At 43.2% G+C, this 14,474-nt stretch overlaps 1 protein-coding gene across 1 annotated transcript in view; it reads left to right on the top strand.

Annotated features, from left to right (window-relative positions):
* MAT1A (methionine adenosyltransferase 1A) overlaps positions 1 to 14,474 on the top strand; it is a 41,371-nt gene that overhangs the window by 17,222 nt on the left and 9,675 nt on the right. Inside the window, exons 2-6 of the mRNA XM_019502307.1 lie at positions 3,035 to 3,112; positions 4,413 to 4,535; positions 8,282 to 8,394; positions 10,574 to 10,717; positions 11,923 to 12,141. Of these exons, the coding sequence (XP_019357852.1) occupies positions 3,035 to 3,112; positions 4,413 to 4,535; positions 8,282 to 8,394; positions 10,574 to 10,717; positions 11,923 to 12,141 (677 nt within the window). The remainder of the gene's footprint in view (positions 1 to 3,034; positions 3,113 to 4,412; positions 4,536 to 8,281; positions 8,395 to 10,573; positions 10,718 to 11,922; positions 12,142 to 14,474) is intronic.

The following is a 14,474-nucleotide window of genomic DNA, read 5'->3' on the forward strand; positions in this document are numbered from 1 at the left end:
CCCCCCCCCCCCCACTCACTGCTCTGGCTTCACATCCCAGCTACATGACCAAGAACGCAGGACACAGCAGGAGCTAGACTGGCCAGGCAGGCTCCGCATGGGGCCAGCCAAAAATCACAGGGGCCAGGCCAGCTTCTGCTGCGTCCTGTGGCTCGGCACTGCAGCTGGGAACCATGTGGTACCAAAGCAACCAGCAGGAAGTGGAGGGGTACGATGGCAGCGGCAGGCAAATGTATGTGGCAGGTGGGGGGGTGGCAGTGATCAGGTGCATGGAGTGTAACAACAGCTGGCAGGGAGTACGGGCTCATGTGGTGCGCCAGGGCCAGCACCGGAGAGGCCCAGAGCAGGGTGGCACGAGCATGGGATGCAGGCCAGCAGGGACTCCATGGAGCTGGGCTGGGCTGCACCAGAGAGGGGGGAGCTGGGCCAGTTCCATAGAGCCCTGCCAGCCTAGCCCTGTGCTTCTGCCACCCTGCTCTGGGCCCCTGGTGGCCCTGGCGCACCGGTGTGGATCCCGCACTCCTGCCCAGCTGCTGCTGTGCTCTGCATGCCTGTTCGTTGCCCCTTGCCCCCGCCTGCTGCTGCTTTCAGTGCTTTCTTGTCTGTGGCTGCCACTGCTCCTCTCGATCCCCCTCCCACCACCTACTTGGGTACCACATGGCTCCCAGCTGCAGCCCCAGGACTGCAGCAGCTAGCTCAGCCCAACCCTGAGGACTGGGGTGATTGGCTGCAATTCTTCCCTGCCCCTTCCCCCCCCCCTTCTTATCTGAATTTCCAGGTGCAGGGAGTCAGGAACAGCCCCAGGGCCCAGGCCAGTACCCTTTGCTCCACACAGGGCTTCTGGCTGGGAGAAAGGGTGGGCAGGACCCCAGGCCTTACTTCTGCAGCTGCTTGATCCTGCCAGTGGCTTCCCCTGAGTCCTACTGCCCCTGTCTTTTGTCAGCTTTGACAGGCAGCCAGGAGCAGATAAATATTCATTTTCTAAATTTTTTGGGGGTCCTGTGGGCCAGATAGAATGGCCTGGTAAGCCAGATCCAGCCCCTGGGCCATATTTTGCCTGCCCCTGGTCTATATGCAGGTCAGCCTCTCCCCTGCTGGTCATTTGACCTGGTCACCTGGTCACAGTGGCTAAGTACTACTAATTCCCCAATCAGCAGCTCAGCATTCTGCAGGCTGGGCCCTGCAGATTATGTACCTGTGTTGCTGATGCCCACCATTTCTTGTAGGTAGGTTTTCTGTAAGCAGCACTTGCACTTGTTGTGCGCTGTCTTCAGTTCTGTTTCCCAGGACCCCAACTCTTCAGTGATTTAATATTGTTTCATCAGTGGAAGGAATGTTGCATATCCTTGGTATTTTTTACAAATAAGTGAAAAACAAACAGATAAAGTTGTATAGGATTGGTACAGATATACAAAGGAATTATACTGGTTGAAAAAGAAGGGTACACCCCCCCTTTTAGGCTCTTCAGTTGCTACAGTTCCATGAATCTGCTGTATACTGCAGCAAGTGAAAGCTAAACTACAGTAATTGAGTCTAGGGACAGACTTTCAAAAAGCCTGAGCCTGAATTGATTCAATCTTTGCAGGTTAGTTGATTGAATCAGTTTACAACTGACAGCCATTCCCTCTGGGGTGAGGAAAAGCAGGCACATGCCTGCAGTGGCTCAGGCTAGAAGTCAGGGGCACTAGAGCAGCTCTCCATTCCCTTCAATAGTTCTGAACTGGGGGTGGGGGTGCAGCCAGGTCCAGGTAGGATGCTCTGATTAGGGAGGGGTGTAAAGTCCCGCTGTGGCTGCACTGTCCCAGGCTTTTCCCCATGCACTGCTCAAGGGGTGGGAATGTTGCCAGCACCCAGCCTCCAGCTAGCACTCTGAGGCAAAGTAGGGGGTGTGCAGTGCATGCATCTGTTGATGATACTGAGCTTTTCAATCTTTTTCTACGCGCTTCTTCATACTGTCTGCAAACCTGATAGGCATGGGAACCAGCAGGGAATTGATAACACAACGTTTATCAGCCCATCAACAAAACAAATGCCTTTCTCATTGGTTTAAACTGTATTTAAACAGCTTTTTCCAAGGAAGGAATGGAGGGACATTACCGGCTGACCAGTTGATTAGCTCCAAAAAACCCTAAGTGGACACTGTTCTGTTTGCCTGTCCTAGTGAAATTGGAGACACATATGCACAGATACCTCTCAGCATTAGCTAGCATACCACATGCCTAGGGTCCGTGGGGCTGGGGTCTGTGCTGTGGGAGATGGGAGGGAGTGAGGGTGGGATCTCTGCTTTAGCAGCAAGCAGCAGAGGGGTTGGGGTAGGGGGAAGCAAGGCAGACCCTGTTATGCTTGCAGTCTCGGCTGAGGCTCTGGCTAGGGAGCAGAGGGGCAGAGCCAGCCCTGTTCTCTAGAGCAGACAGCCCAGCCTGGCCCAGCCCAGGGCTGCACAGCATCTAGGATGCTGGGGGACACTGGTTTAACTTAAGGAAGGGGTGTGCGGCAGATGTTGCATAAACTGGTTTGACCCAAATCAGTTAAGTCTGATACTACATTCAACCAGGTTTATCTTAAGCCATTTTCAGCCGTTTTGAAACTGGTTTATGTGCACTGAACTTATGTTCTGCTACAGGTTTAAACCAGTTTCTGATCACTAGTTTATATGTAATTTCTGTCTCTAGCCTGAGAGTGATTTCATTTCAATGTAAGTTGCTCCTATGTAGCTTAATTTCCTGAAGAATATGAGTCAACATACAAAACAGTGATGGTACGTACCCACAAGCGGTAAGTTTCACGTAAGCTTCTTAGAGCACAATAATGGTTTCATCTGTCTACAGCCAGTGTTAATTTGAAATTAGGTATACCAAACTGCATCTGATCTTTGTCCAGAGAACATTTAATACAGTTTTTTAAAATCTGCTTTAGCATAGGTATTACAGTGGGCCCATGTATATTTGCAGAAGAGCAAGAATCCAGCCCCTCTAATTCAGGGACATTTTCTATAGCAACTTGCCTTTAGACAAACAATTTTGTTCCTTTCCAGATAAGATCTGTGATCAGATCAGCGATGCTGTGCTAGATGCCCATCTCAAACAAGATCCAAATGCCAAGGTTGCTTGTGGTAAGGATACATATATTTTCTTTTTTCCACTTAAATGAGTGCATACAATCGCCAAACTGCCATTTCCCCTTTGTAATATAGTTACATAAGAGTTTGATGTTATCACATGCTAGTTCATTCCTAACTCTAATTACAGTGTTTAGAATCTATATATAGCAAAACAAGGAAGTTCAAAACAAACAATAATATAGTGTCACTACTTTGTTTCTCAAAGAAGCACTGAAAGTCCATTGTGTTCAATGATCAGAAATAGGTCAGGTTTCTCTAAAGAGTGAGCCTAGATCAATCAAACCAATGGTGTCATCATAAATGTAATTAGTATTCTTAGGGAAAAGAGAATAGAATTCTAATATAGTGGATCATCCAAAGAACCCTTGGCTACCTCTAAAAAAGTGCAGTTCCTTGGATTTATATAGATTTTTTATTTTTCATTGCTAGCTCCAGTTTTATTCCTAACTGCGTAAGGATTCTTCTTGAAATGAAGGTGTTTCATAGGTCTTTTGATTCACTACAAAAACAACTTTTGGTTTCAGTGGGCACATCTACACATGCACTTAATTTGCAGCAATAAACTCTGGCACTTATTGCTCCAGAGTTTGTTGCTCCTGGGCATGCTGTTTGAAAGTGCACCTGGGACTGCAGCAGTTTGGGGGGTCAGCCTGCAGCCCCGGGCTGCCCAAATCTTTCTCAATGTGCTATGGAGGGGCTGCTTGGGGCACAAGGGTGCTCCAGTGTGGAGCACGCTCGCAGCAGGCTAGTACTTGTAAATAAAAATACTATCCTGCTGTGGAGTTTAGTTTCGTATGGCGTAATAGGCCCACACATGTTTACTGCGAGTCTACTCTGCAGTAAATGTCTCATGTAGATGTTCCCAGTAACTCCCTCTTCAAATGGAGGTACATTTGTGAATTGGTTGGTCATTGGTAGAGTTTATTTGGCCTAAATTTACTCCTTAAACAAAGAGGATGCTCTTGTGGTAAAAGCACTGGAATAGGACTCAGGAATCTTAGTTAATTTGTACGTTGTGACATCAGGTAGGTTACTGAATCTCTCTGGGCCTCAGTTTTTCTATCTGTAAATACCATTGATTCTCTACTTCACAGTGGCGTAGTGAGGACAAAGGGATTCATACATGTAACGTGCTAACCCTATGGAGACCTGAGTACAAATACCTACATTGCTTGTGTTCAGTAGGGTTCTTCAGTTCAGTATTATTAGAAGCAGAGTTATTTGTAATAGCATACTGAGTTATCCAACCAATCCTAATTCTGTTTTCTTTTAATCTTTCTTTTGCCTGTAGAGACAGTATGTAAGACAGGAATGGTGCTGCTGTGTGGGGAGATCACATCTCTTGCTGTAGTGGATTATCAGCGAGTAGTGCGAGATACAATTAGGCACATCGGCTATGATGATTCAGCTAAAGGTTTGTAGAAAAACTCAAGAATCTGATTTCTGGGTGACATAACATGCTGAATAGGAGGTAACTACAAGATAAATCTGTCTCCCTGTGCATATTTATGTTCTTGCAAGCCCAGTGAAATTGTTTATCTTCTTTTGGTACTACCATAAGAGAAACATACTGCCATCTTTTTCTGAAGTGGAGAAACTATTTACTTCATGGTTGAAACTTATGGCAAAAAGGGGAGCTGGGATATATTTTGAATTGAAGCATGTTGCCAATGTAGGATTAACTATTAATTTACATATTAGAGTCTATTTTTCAAACTCACTGAAACTTGGATATTACTTAGTGGCCAAGTAAATATTTGTGACATGGAATGAACAGAGGAGATTTGGGTAATTCATTTAATTTTATTCTTATTTATTTCTACTTCCCTTTTTCATGTCCTTGTGACAAAGTATTTTAGCAGAATTTGCAGACTTGTTGGAATCTGACAGGGCTGTGCTGTGAGTGCTTCTGCTATGGACTGTCAACCATGTGCCTTAGTGCCTGCACAACCCCAGCCCCTTTTTACTTTCACTGGGGGAACACATCTGTCCTTACTACTAGGTACTTAATGAAAAAAAAACAGACCAAAAAGATAAGACCCTTTTCTAAGTCAGTTACAATCCAAGTCAGATTTATAGAATTGCATATTGCATTAGCAATGAAAAAACAGAATGTTTTATATCTGAGACAAATTTCAGCTTCCTGTACACAATTGCTGTAGACTTAGCAGTTAATTTGTACAAGGTAAATCTTTTACAGTTATGATGAAGTTTGCCTTTTGGCTGAGCTCCTATATAGTTACTGCAATATTTCCAGTGAGAGTATGCTGGGAAAATGTTGTAAGAGAACATCTGTTCATTATTTCCACTGTAACCTGAACAACAATGCTGTAAGAATATGCTGCAAAGTCCAGCAACTTAGAAATTGCTTTTCTTGTGACAGTTTTTAGAAGTAGGAGAAAGATGCACTGCACCTTGTAAAAAAACTTGTCATACACAAACAACAAAAGGAGAAAAGCTAAAAAGAACAAAAACTGGAAATACTGATTTTCCCCTTGTAATATTCCTTTTCTATTGTAGCCTCCGTAAAAGCAAAGAGGGTACTGTGTTCCTCTAGTGGACACATGATGGACTGTGCATGTTTGAAATACAGTTGTTTGATCCTCACATTGATAAGCAACTGTCAGTAATTTAGTAGTTGAACTTCTGTGAGAGGAGGAGAAGAAGGAAAAACAAATTACTTTCTACAGACCTGGAGAAAGGAGATGGAAAATTCTGCTACAATGTTCTTCAAGTCCTTGGCTTATTTTTACCTGTTTGTTTGTCCTTTGAAGGCAAAATTCTACTTTCCAACTTGCACAGCAGATCTTGAATCTGTTTTCCCTACATGTGGGGAACTCCCACTGATTCCCACAGTTTTTCCAGGAAGGTATGGAAAACAGGAGATCAAAGTTCACAGCTGCAAGAGGACAACAGCTGTTTCGAGGAAAGTACAATGCATAACAAATGCTGTTTGGTAGGGCTGTGCAAAACAGCACCGTTCTGCTTCGATTTCCATTTTGACGTTTCAGTGGAACTGTGTTTTGTTTCAAGTTCCATTTCATTTTGAAAGCACTGTTCCATTTTGTTTTGTGGAAACTGTGTCACTGTTTCAATGCTGTTTCAGTGTTTTGCCTATAGGCTATAATGGGGAAGGACAAAACTGCCTATAACTTTGTCATTTCTTGGCTAATTTGGATGAAACTTGCAAGGCTGGTAGCTCCTTTGGAGGGCATGATGCCTGCCAAGTTTCAAGGAGATAGGTGTAGCAGTTTCTGGGAAACTGTGCCTCAAGGTGTTGACAAGCAGGAGCTGCGGAGCAGGAGCAGCTTCCTGTGATCTGGCAGGCAGATTGGGGGCCTGCAACCCTGGGAGGAGACCAGAGCCATGCAGCCCTCCTGGGAGTGTGGGTGGGCCCCCGATCTGCCTGCCAGATCACAGGAGGCTGGTTCTGTTGCTCAGGGCCAGCAGCATCACCAATCTTCCCAGCGCTGGGTGTGGGTTTGTGCCCAGCGCTGGTCCCAGGCAGCAGCAGCACTCTTCTGTGATCCAGCAGGCAGATCAGAGGCCCACACCTGCAGGAGGAGTCTGGCAGAGCCCTCACAGCCTTCCCAGGGGGTTGGGTGGGCCGGTTGGGGGTTGGTGGCTGGTTCTGCAGCCTGGGGCCAGCGGCAGCACCAATCTTCCTGGCGAGGGGTGTGGGCTGTGCCCAGCACCGGTCCCAGGCAGCAGCAGCAGCAGCCTCCTGTGATCTGGCAGGAAAATCGGGGGCCTGCATCCCCAGAAGGAGTCCAGCAGACCCCCGCAGCCCTCCTGGGGGTGCAGGCCCCTGATCTGCCTGCCGGATCGCAGGAGGCTGCCACCTGGGACCGGTGCTAGGCACAACCCACACCTCTTGCTGGGAAGATTGGTGCTGCTGCTGGCCCCAGGCAGCAGAACCAGCCTCCTGTGATCTGGCAGGCAGATTGGGGGCTTGCCCACACCCCTGGGAGGGCTGTGGGGCTCTGTGGGTCTTCTCCCAGGAGTGCGGGGCCCTCATCCGAGGAGGCAGGACCAGCCTCCTGTCGTCTAGCAGAGCCCCGAAGCCATCCCAGGGGTGCAGGGGTGGCCTCTGAATCTGTGCCAAATCACAGGAGGCTGCTGCTGTTGTCTGGGAGCTGCGCTCAAGCCAAGTAAGCCCAGCTTCGAAACTTGAAATGTTTCAAAACTTTTGAAACATTTGAATGCCCTTGTTTCATTTTGAAGCTGTTTTGAAGGCTTTTGTTTCATTTTGATTTCACTGTTTCAAGCTCAAAACACATAGAAACAGCTTGGAAATGTAACACCTGGTGAAATTTTGCACAGCCCTATAGTTCAGTAGTATCACTGTTTGTCCCAAAACAGTAAGTCCATCCCACTGTTCTTTAGGAGTTGCTTTATTGCTAGATATTCTCAGGAACACAAATTTAACAGCAGGGGGAAGAGCGTCAGCAACCTAATTCCTCTGTCACTAAACCTGGATTGATGTTTCCCAAATCAAATGAATCAAAGGTGGAAAACATCTAGAGTATCTTTTCTGTATTCCAGTCAATACAGGAATGAAAGCTCATGCTCTTCGAAGCAGTTAGTCTCCAAGGTTCCCTGCCTTACCTTCTGTCTGGGATGGTTCTTGAGCGTTTTATCCTGTTCCGTTTCAAATGTCTCAAGTGATGGAACATCTGTCATTTTTCTTGTGAGGAAACTGTTGCCTAACAGGAGGCATTGCTAAGAAACTCATTTGATAGGGTAAAGTATCTTTTATTCTTAATTTCATATCATTATCCCTAGTGATAGTTCTTTGAGCATATCGACCTTGGAAATAGAACCTTTCTGGCTTGCTGGAGTAGTAAAAACTGGGGTCTTGTATTTTCTTTCTTTTGATTTCTTATTTTTCATGATGTTTGCATCATTTTCTATGACCATTTCAGCTATAGCCTGTGCCAAAGAGCTAGAAGGATGAAAATTTGCTGTTATGTTATGTGCAGATAAAAATGCTGTATTTGAAATGTAGCACTGACATAAAATTTAAGCAGCAAATACCAGGATGATTATGAATTTTGAAGGTATTTTTCCTTAGTACTGGGATGTCTAGTTTATGGTTCCATGTTGCTCTGCATGGCTGTTCAGGAGAACTACTTCACTACAGCATTATCTTCTAAATAGGCTTTGACTACAAAACTTGTAATGTTCTGGTGGCACTGGAACAACAGTCACCTGATATTGCCCAGGGTGTTCATCTACACAGGAATGAAGAAGATGTTGGTGCTGGAGATCAGGTAATCACAAGTCATTCACATTAAAAAAAAACAAACAATGGGGAGGGGAGAACCATTGCAAATGTCAGTTCAATAAACGAGGTGCTAATAAACTCGAAAATCTGTTAGTTGCACTGACCATGTTATCCTTTGATAATGGGAAAAAAATCTTCTGAAAAAGTAATGGGGAGAGAGTAAGTATAGTATTTGCTGATACTCTACTTCATAACATTTTTATAATATTTTCTAAATCAAAATCAGTATGGTCGCAGTTCATGAGAATTTGCACAATTTTATCCTAACCTGACATATGACAGAACATACATTTGTTTGCCTACCTTGGTTACATACCATCAAATTAATCTCTGGGTGTGGACACACATACATTTAGCAAGGCTTTCAAAAGGGCAACAGCTGTTACATTCCAAATAGTATGTGTGAATGAGATGAGAAGTATTCAAATGCATCAGAACTGCTCCAGCTTTAACACTGTATCAAGGTTAAATTTGGTCCATGCTGCAGATCTAGGAGTCAACCCTCAGCTGGTGTGGGAAGTTGGGGGAGCTAGGATGATTAGTATTTTAGCACTTGGGAAAGTTGGCATTTTTGGATATGCTTCACATTTCTGTTTGAGTAGATGTAGATTTATAAGATGGATATATGGGCAGCAGGATTTGCCCCATAAGATCAAATAAATAAAACACATACAGTTATATGGGACATCAACCTTTTTGCATGCCTCATGAGATTTTTACGTTGCAGAAAGGTGCTCCAAGCTTAAGCAAGATGGGAGTGTTTGTTAATTGAATCCAATTGTGCCAGAACATTTGTAATTCTCATTTATTTCCCAGAGGCAGAGGCATGTTTTATTATAGTAGGTGTTCCACATAATTAAGACTGTCCAAGTGTACTTCTGTGAGCTGAATAGCATATGTAGATAATTACGGTGTATCCCCAAGACATCAGCACTAGTATAAAAACTCATACTGAAGCCAGTGTGATTGTGTAGTTAACATTTACAGTTGTTCTCATTAGCTGTACTATCTAGTTTATGGTAATGTTGTTGAGAATCATAAAATAGAGCTATCATAGAACCTTGGAAGCAATGTAATATTACTGAAAATCCCCAGGAGGGTTAAATTAACAATTTCATTTTTATCACCACAGGAGAACAAGTTTTCTACTAAATGCCAGTGTATCTAAATATCTTAAGCACTTATATAGCCTCCATCCCTACAATATCTAAGCACATCATAGTCTTTAATGTATTTAGCCTCACAACATCCTATGAAGTAGTGAAGTGCCAATTTCCTCGTCTGTATCATTTTCCGCATTCCCACAGATGGGGACTTGAGGTGCTGAGACTAAGTGACTTGCCCAGAGTTACACAGTTCTGTACCAGAATAGGATTGATTGAAGTTCTTCGAAATCCTAGGAAGGTGCCTTAATCTCTGGACACTGCTTCTTCTCTGCACTACTCAAATTACATATATCACCTGTAATGAAATGCCTGTGAGTGTGGCTAGTACATGCATGTTGCCATGGAATAACAGACACACTATGAATTCAAACCTTAATTTATCTCACAGTAACTTGTTCATGTAGCCATACCTCGAGGAGGAGTGATAACACCAAGGAAATGTCACTATGCATTCTTTCTCTGGTCTGCTCAGACAAAAAACTTCATTACGTTCATTCTAAACCATCTCTCAAACCTTAACCAAGACACCTTACTCATAGAAGAATTCTGCCTGAGAAAGGAACCAAATTGACCCTTAAATATTTCTCAATATTTTATTTCTATTTTTACCTTAAGATAGATCATGTTGTCCAGAGATAGTTCTAGGGCTGACTGAAAATTTTCCATTGAAAATGTTTTTTGATAAAACAGAAATTTTCACAAAAAGTGCCATTTTTGGAGAAGATTTTGGCTTTTTATCAAATACTTGTTAGCCAAAAAACTAAAAACTGTTTGGCCAGAAATTGAAAACGTTGACAGTAGAGACTATTCCAAATGATGTGTTTATGAGTTCTTGATTTAGTTAAAGCCTTCTAAGGTTTGTCTGTAACACGGATGATAAGAAAAGGTTGATCAAATGCCTTGTTTCCTTTTTGTATCCAATGGAATCTTGTGGTTTCCAGCCACTATTGTACTACTATAATCACTGGCTGAAATATATATTTTCCTCTGCCATAATAGGGTTTGATGTTTGGTTATGCAACAGATGAGACAGAAGAATGTATGCCTCTAACAATTATCCTTGCTCACAAACTGAATGCCAAGTTAGCAGAGATGAGGCGCAGTGGTGAACTCCCTTGGCTGAGACCTGACTCTAAAACACAGGTAAGCATTGCTTTCACTTCAGTTTTTTTCTTTCCTGAATACAGGAGTAGTTTGTGGAAGAATGTTTTCAAGCCTTGATCACTTGTGGGCAGGTAATAGCCATTAATTTATCTATCTGATTGACTACAATTATCTTTTACACTTTCTCTCCTCCTCAAATAATGATTATTAACGGTCTGTTTTATTCAGAATGTCACTTCATGTCAGGGGTGGGCAAAATGTGGCTTGTAGGTCAGATGCAGCCTGCCAGACCATTCTATCTGGCTAGCAGGGCGGCTAAAAAATTTAGAAAATTAATATTTATCTGCCCCCGGCTGCCTGTCATGTGGCCCTTGATGGCTTGACAAAACTCAGTAAGCGGCCCTCCGCCCGAAATAATTGCCCGCCCCTGCTTTGTGTGAATTGCCTAGGACTTACAGAACCTAGCCTATTGTATTATCTCATCTTTCTGGTAGCACATAAAGTAGATCCTCTGCTCATGGTATAATCTCTTGGGTGTAACATAAAACTGTTTGCATGCACCTAGATATCTGAGACAAGGTATTGTATAGCAGTGGAGGAATATTTATCTCTGGTGTACAAAGACCCAGGTGTTTAGGGTTAGGAAATCTTAAGGCTTTGTTTTTGCCTGTAAATTTTAGGACTGAAATTTTCAAAGGAGCCTAAGGATTTTAGTTTCAATGGTACTAAGAACCTACTTAGGCTCCTTTTGAAAATCTCCACCTAAATAAAGGGTTTTGCTAGGGAGTGAATGATGCAAAAGGGTAAAATACTCCTTTTGTGCATAGCTTTTTTAGCCTGAGTCACGACCATGGGCATGTTCCCAGGAGTGCACAAGTGTGGTTTGCGGCGCCACAAACCCACCTATGGCACTGCAAACCACATGTGCACATGTTCACCATGTTGCTAATTTGCAGTGTAGCATTTTTTTTGACAATGGGATCTCCAAAACTGCCCCCCAAAAAGTGGTGCGGTGCATGTGGCTGCAGCATGAGCCACCCAAAATCAGTCTGGCTGGCCAGAGACATGCTGTAGCTGCTGGCCAGGCTTCATGTGCCTGGATTGTCCACTGCTGTAGCCCTAGGAGGCCCCCCCAACTCCAGGTAAGCAGCTACCTGTTCCTTATGTATTAAGGCCCAGTATCTGGTATAGAATGGCAATTCATCATACAATCATTTCTTGTTTCCCCCTTGGTTCTATTTCAGGTCACTGTTCAGTATGTCCAGGAAAAAGGAGCCGTGATCCCAGTCCGTGTTCACACCATTGTGATATCTGTGCAGCATGATGAAGGCATTTCACTGGAGACTATGCAGAAAGCTCTGAAGGACCGTGTGATTTCAGCTGTAGTTCCTGCCAAATACTTGGATGAGAAAACTGTTTATCACCTTCAGCCCAGTGGGCGTTTTGTTATTGGAGGGCCACAGGTATGTGGTTATTTCTTATATCTTGATTCTTCCACCAGTTTGCCCAGCATATGTTTCTAACATAAGAAAATAATGCTGCAACTTTTAAATCAGTGACAGTTTTATTTATTTAAATGGGAACAGAACCAAGTGCTTAATGCACTGTATTCCAAAGGAACCTTTGAATATCCTGTCATATTCATGGTGTAATCTCAGGGCCCCTGCACATAAGAAACTTAGGTCAAATATTGTTGGGTTCTGGGCTCCAATAGCTCCTGTTCATTTCAGCATCTCACAAGATTACACCCTCAGTGGGTGTGTCTGTATGTGCATTATCACACTTTAATTAATGTGCATTAAATCTAGTACCCCCATTGTGAGGTACTGGGAAAATATGCATTAGCCTACCTTAATGCACATTAACTGAAGAGCATGGGGTGTCTATACTTGTGCTCGAGGGTGAAGGGGAGGGGCACTTTAATTGGAGCTACTCTGAGAATACTCAGAAAGTTCTGAGAGCCACTCTAATTAAAGCGCCCACAGCATCACATGTATTCAGCGTCCCGCACTTCAAAATGGTGGTGGGAGTGCTTTAACTAAAGCTCATCAAATGAGCTTTAAAGCATCCTCACCGCCATTTTGAAATGCGAGGATGCTGAATACTCATGATGAAGAGGCTGCTGGAGCATGCTAATTAGCACGTTCCAGCAGACACTGCAGACTAGATTAATCAAATCTGCTGTGACGTGTGCTAATTAGCACTTGTTGGAGCAGAGGTCCATCATGTGTATAGGTGCCCATGGTTTTTAAGTGATGCTTAATGTGCATTAAGATAGGTAGGCTGATGCACATTAAAGTGCACATGTAGATGCACCCAGTATGCTCACAAGAGAAACACCCATCAAACTAAATGGGATGTCCAAGTGTTTATCTACTGTTTGCTGGGAGGCTTGAATTTCAGATTTGTGCAGCAGACAGTTCTGTAAGAAGACAATGAGAGCTGCAGGTGCTTAACATCTCTGAAAATCCAACCTGAGGTGGGCATCTCTTAGAGAACAAAAGGAATGAGGGCTTTGTCTGACTAAGATCTAGGAGTCAGGATTTAGGGCTTGATCATGATAGAAGCTAGTGGCTAAACTCTTCATTCACTGCAGGAACAGACCATTGGTCAAAGATGTATTTTTAAAATATCTTTTGATTTTACTGTTAGTTCCACTTTCCCCTTTGATTCTTCTTTCTTTAATTATGCCAGTAGCATTTCGATCCTTCACTTAAAAGGGACATTCCTAAATTTTATTTTGGTCCCAGGCAGATGTTTTAATAGGAAACTCCTAAAATGACTGTTAACTTGGCATCTTAGGATTGGCTCCAGAAGTTTTCAGGTAGCAAGTACAAATGTTGAGTAGAAGCATTTCTTAGAAAGACTGAGCAAACCTTCACAGAAAACCTGAGACAATATTTGTTCAGTGCTATTAACAATGGGGAAAATGGAAATATAGATATTTGCAGATAGTATCAGGAGTGTACAGCATGTTGCTAAAATTAATTAATCATTCTGCCAAATGAGAAATTTTTACTAGAAATATTTTATTAATGATAATAGTATAAGCAAAAGGAAACTATACACCATTAGCATCCTACCTGGCATAATCCCCACTGGCAATAATTAGCCTTATAAACAAGTATATGAAGCCCACTGTGGCAACCATTATAAATTGCTGTTTTCTTCTATATTTATGGTGTTCTGAATAGTCTCAAATAGATCTAACATCACAAACAAAACAAAACAAAAAAGCAAAAAGGAAAGGCAACAAAACTGGATTAGAAGCCTGGCCTTTTGGGAATCCGAATCAATTTCCACTCCTTCCTCAGTGATACTTCATGTTTTCAAAGCTAAGGATGACTTTCATTTTGGCCTTGGCAAGTTAAGAATTACAGTAGAGTTCTGAGTTGGAACATGGTTATAGCTTTGAAGTTCTAGGAAATATGCAAAGCAAAGGGTTTTTGTGGTATCTTTTATTAGACCAACAGTATAGTTAGGAGAGATGTTGAACAAACTGCCAGGCACAAAGTACTCTTCTTCAAATCTGGGACAGAAGCAAGTGCAGCCTAAGTTAATACTAGATAAAGCAATGTCTTATGTTTAACTCTGTATGTAAAAGAGGCACTTAAGGGAATGTGGGAGGACTTTAAACTTGGGGCAAAGAAAAGTTATCAGAAATAGTTTCAAAGCAAGAGAAATTTAGTTGAATGAATAACCTAATTATGGAAAAGAACAAGGCCATTCAGCGGGGAAAAGTATTCTTGCAGATCCAGCAGGGGCAGGGGAGGGCAGCCACAGGCAAAGGTGTGGA

The sequence above is a fragment of the Gavialis gangeticus genome, unplaced genomic scaffold (assembly GCF_001723915.1).
Source record: "Gavialis gangeticus isolate Ggan-Ray unplaced genomic scaffold, GavGan_comp1, whole genome shotgun sequence".
Taxonomy (NCBI): Eukaryota; Metazoa; Chordata; order Crocodylia; family Gavialidae; genus Gavialis; species Gavialis gangeticus.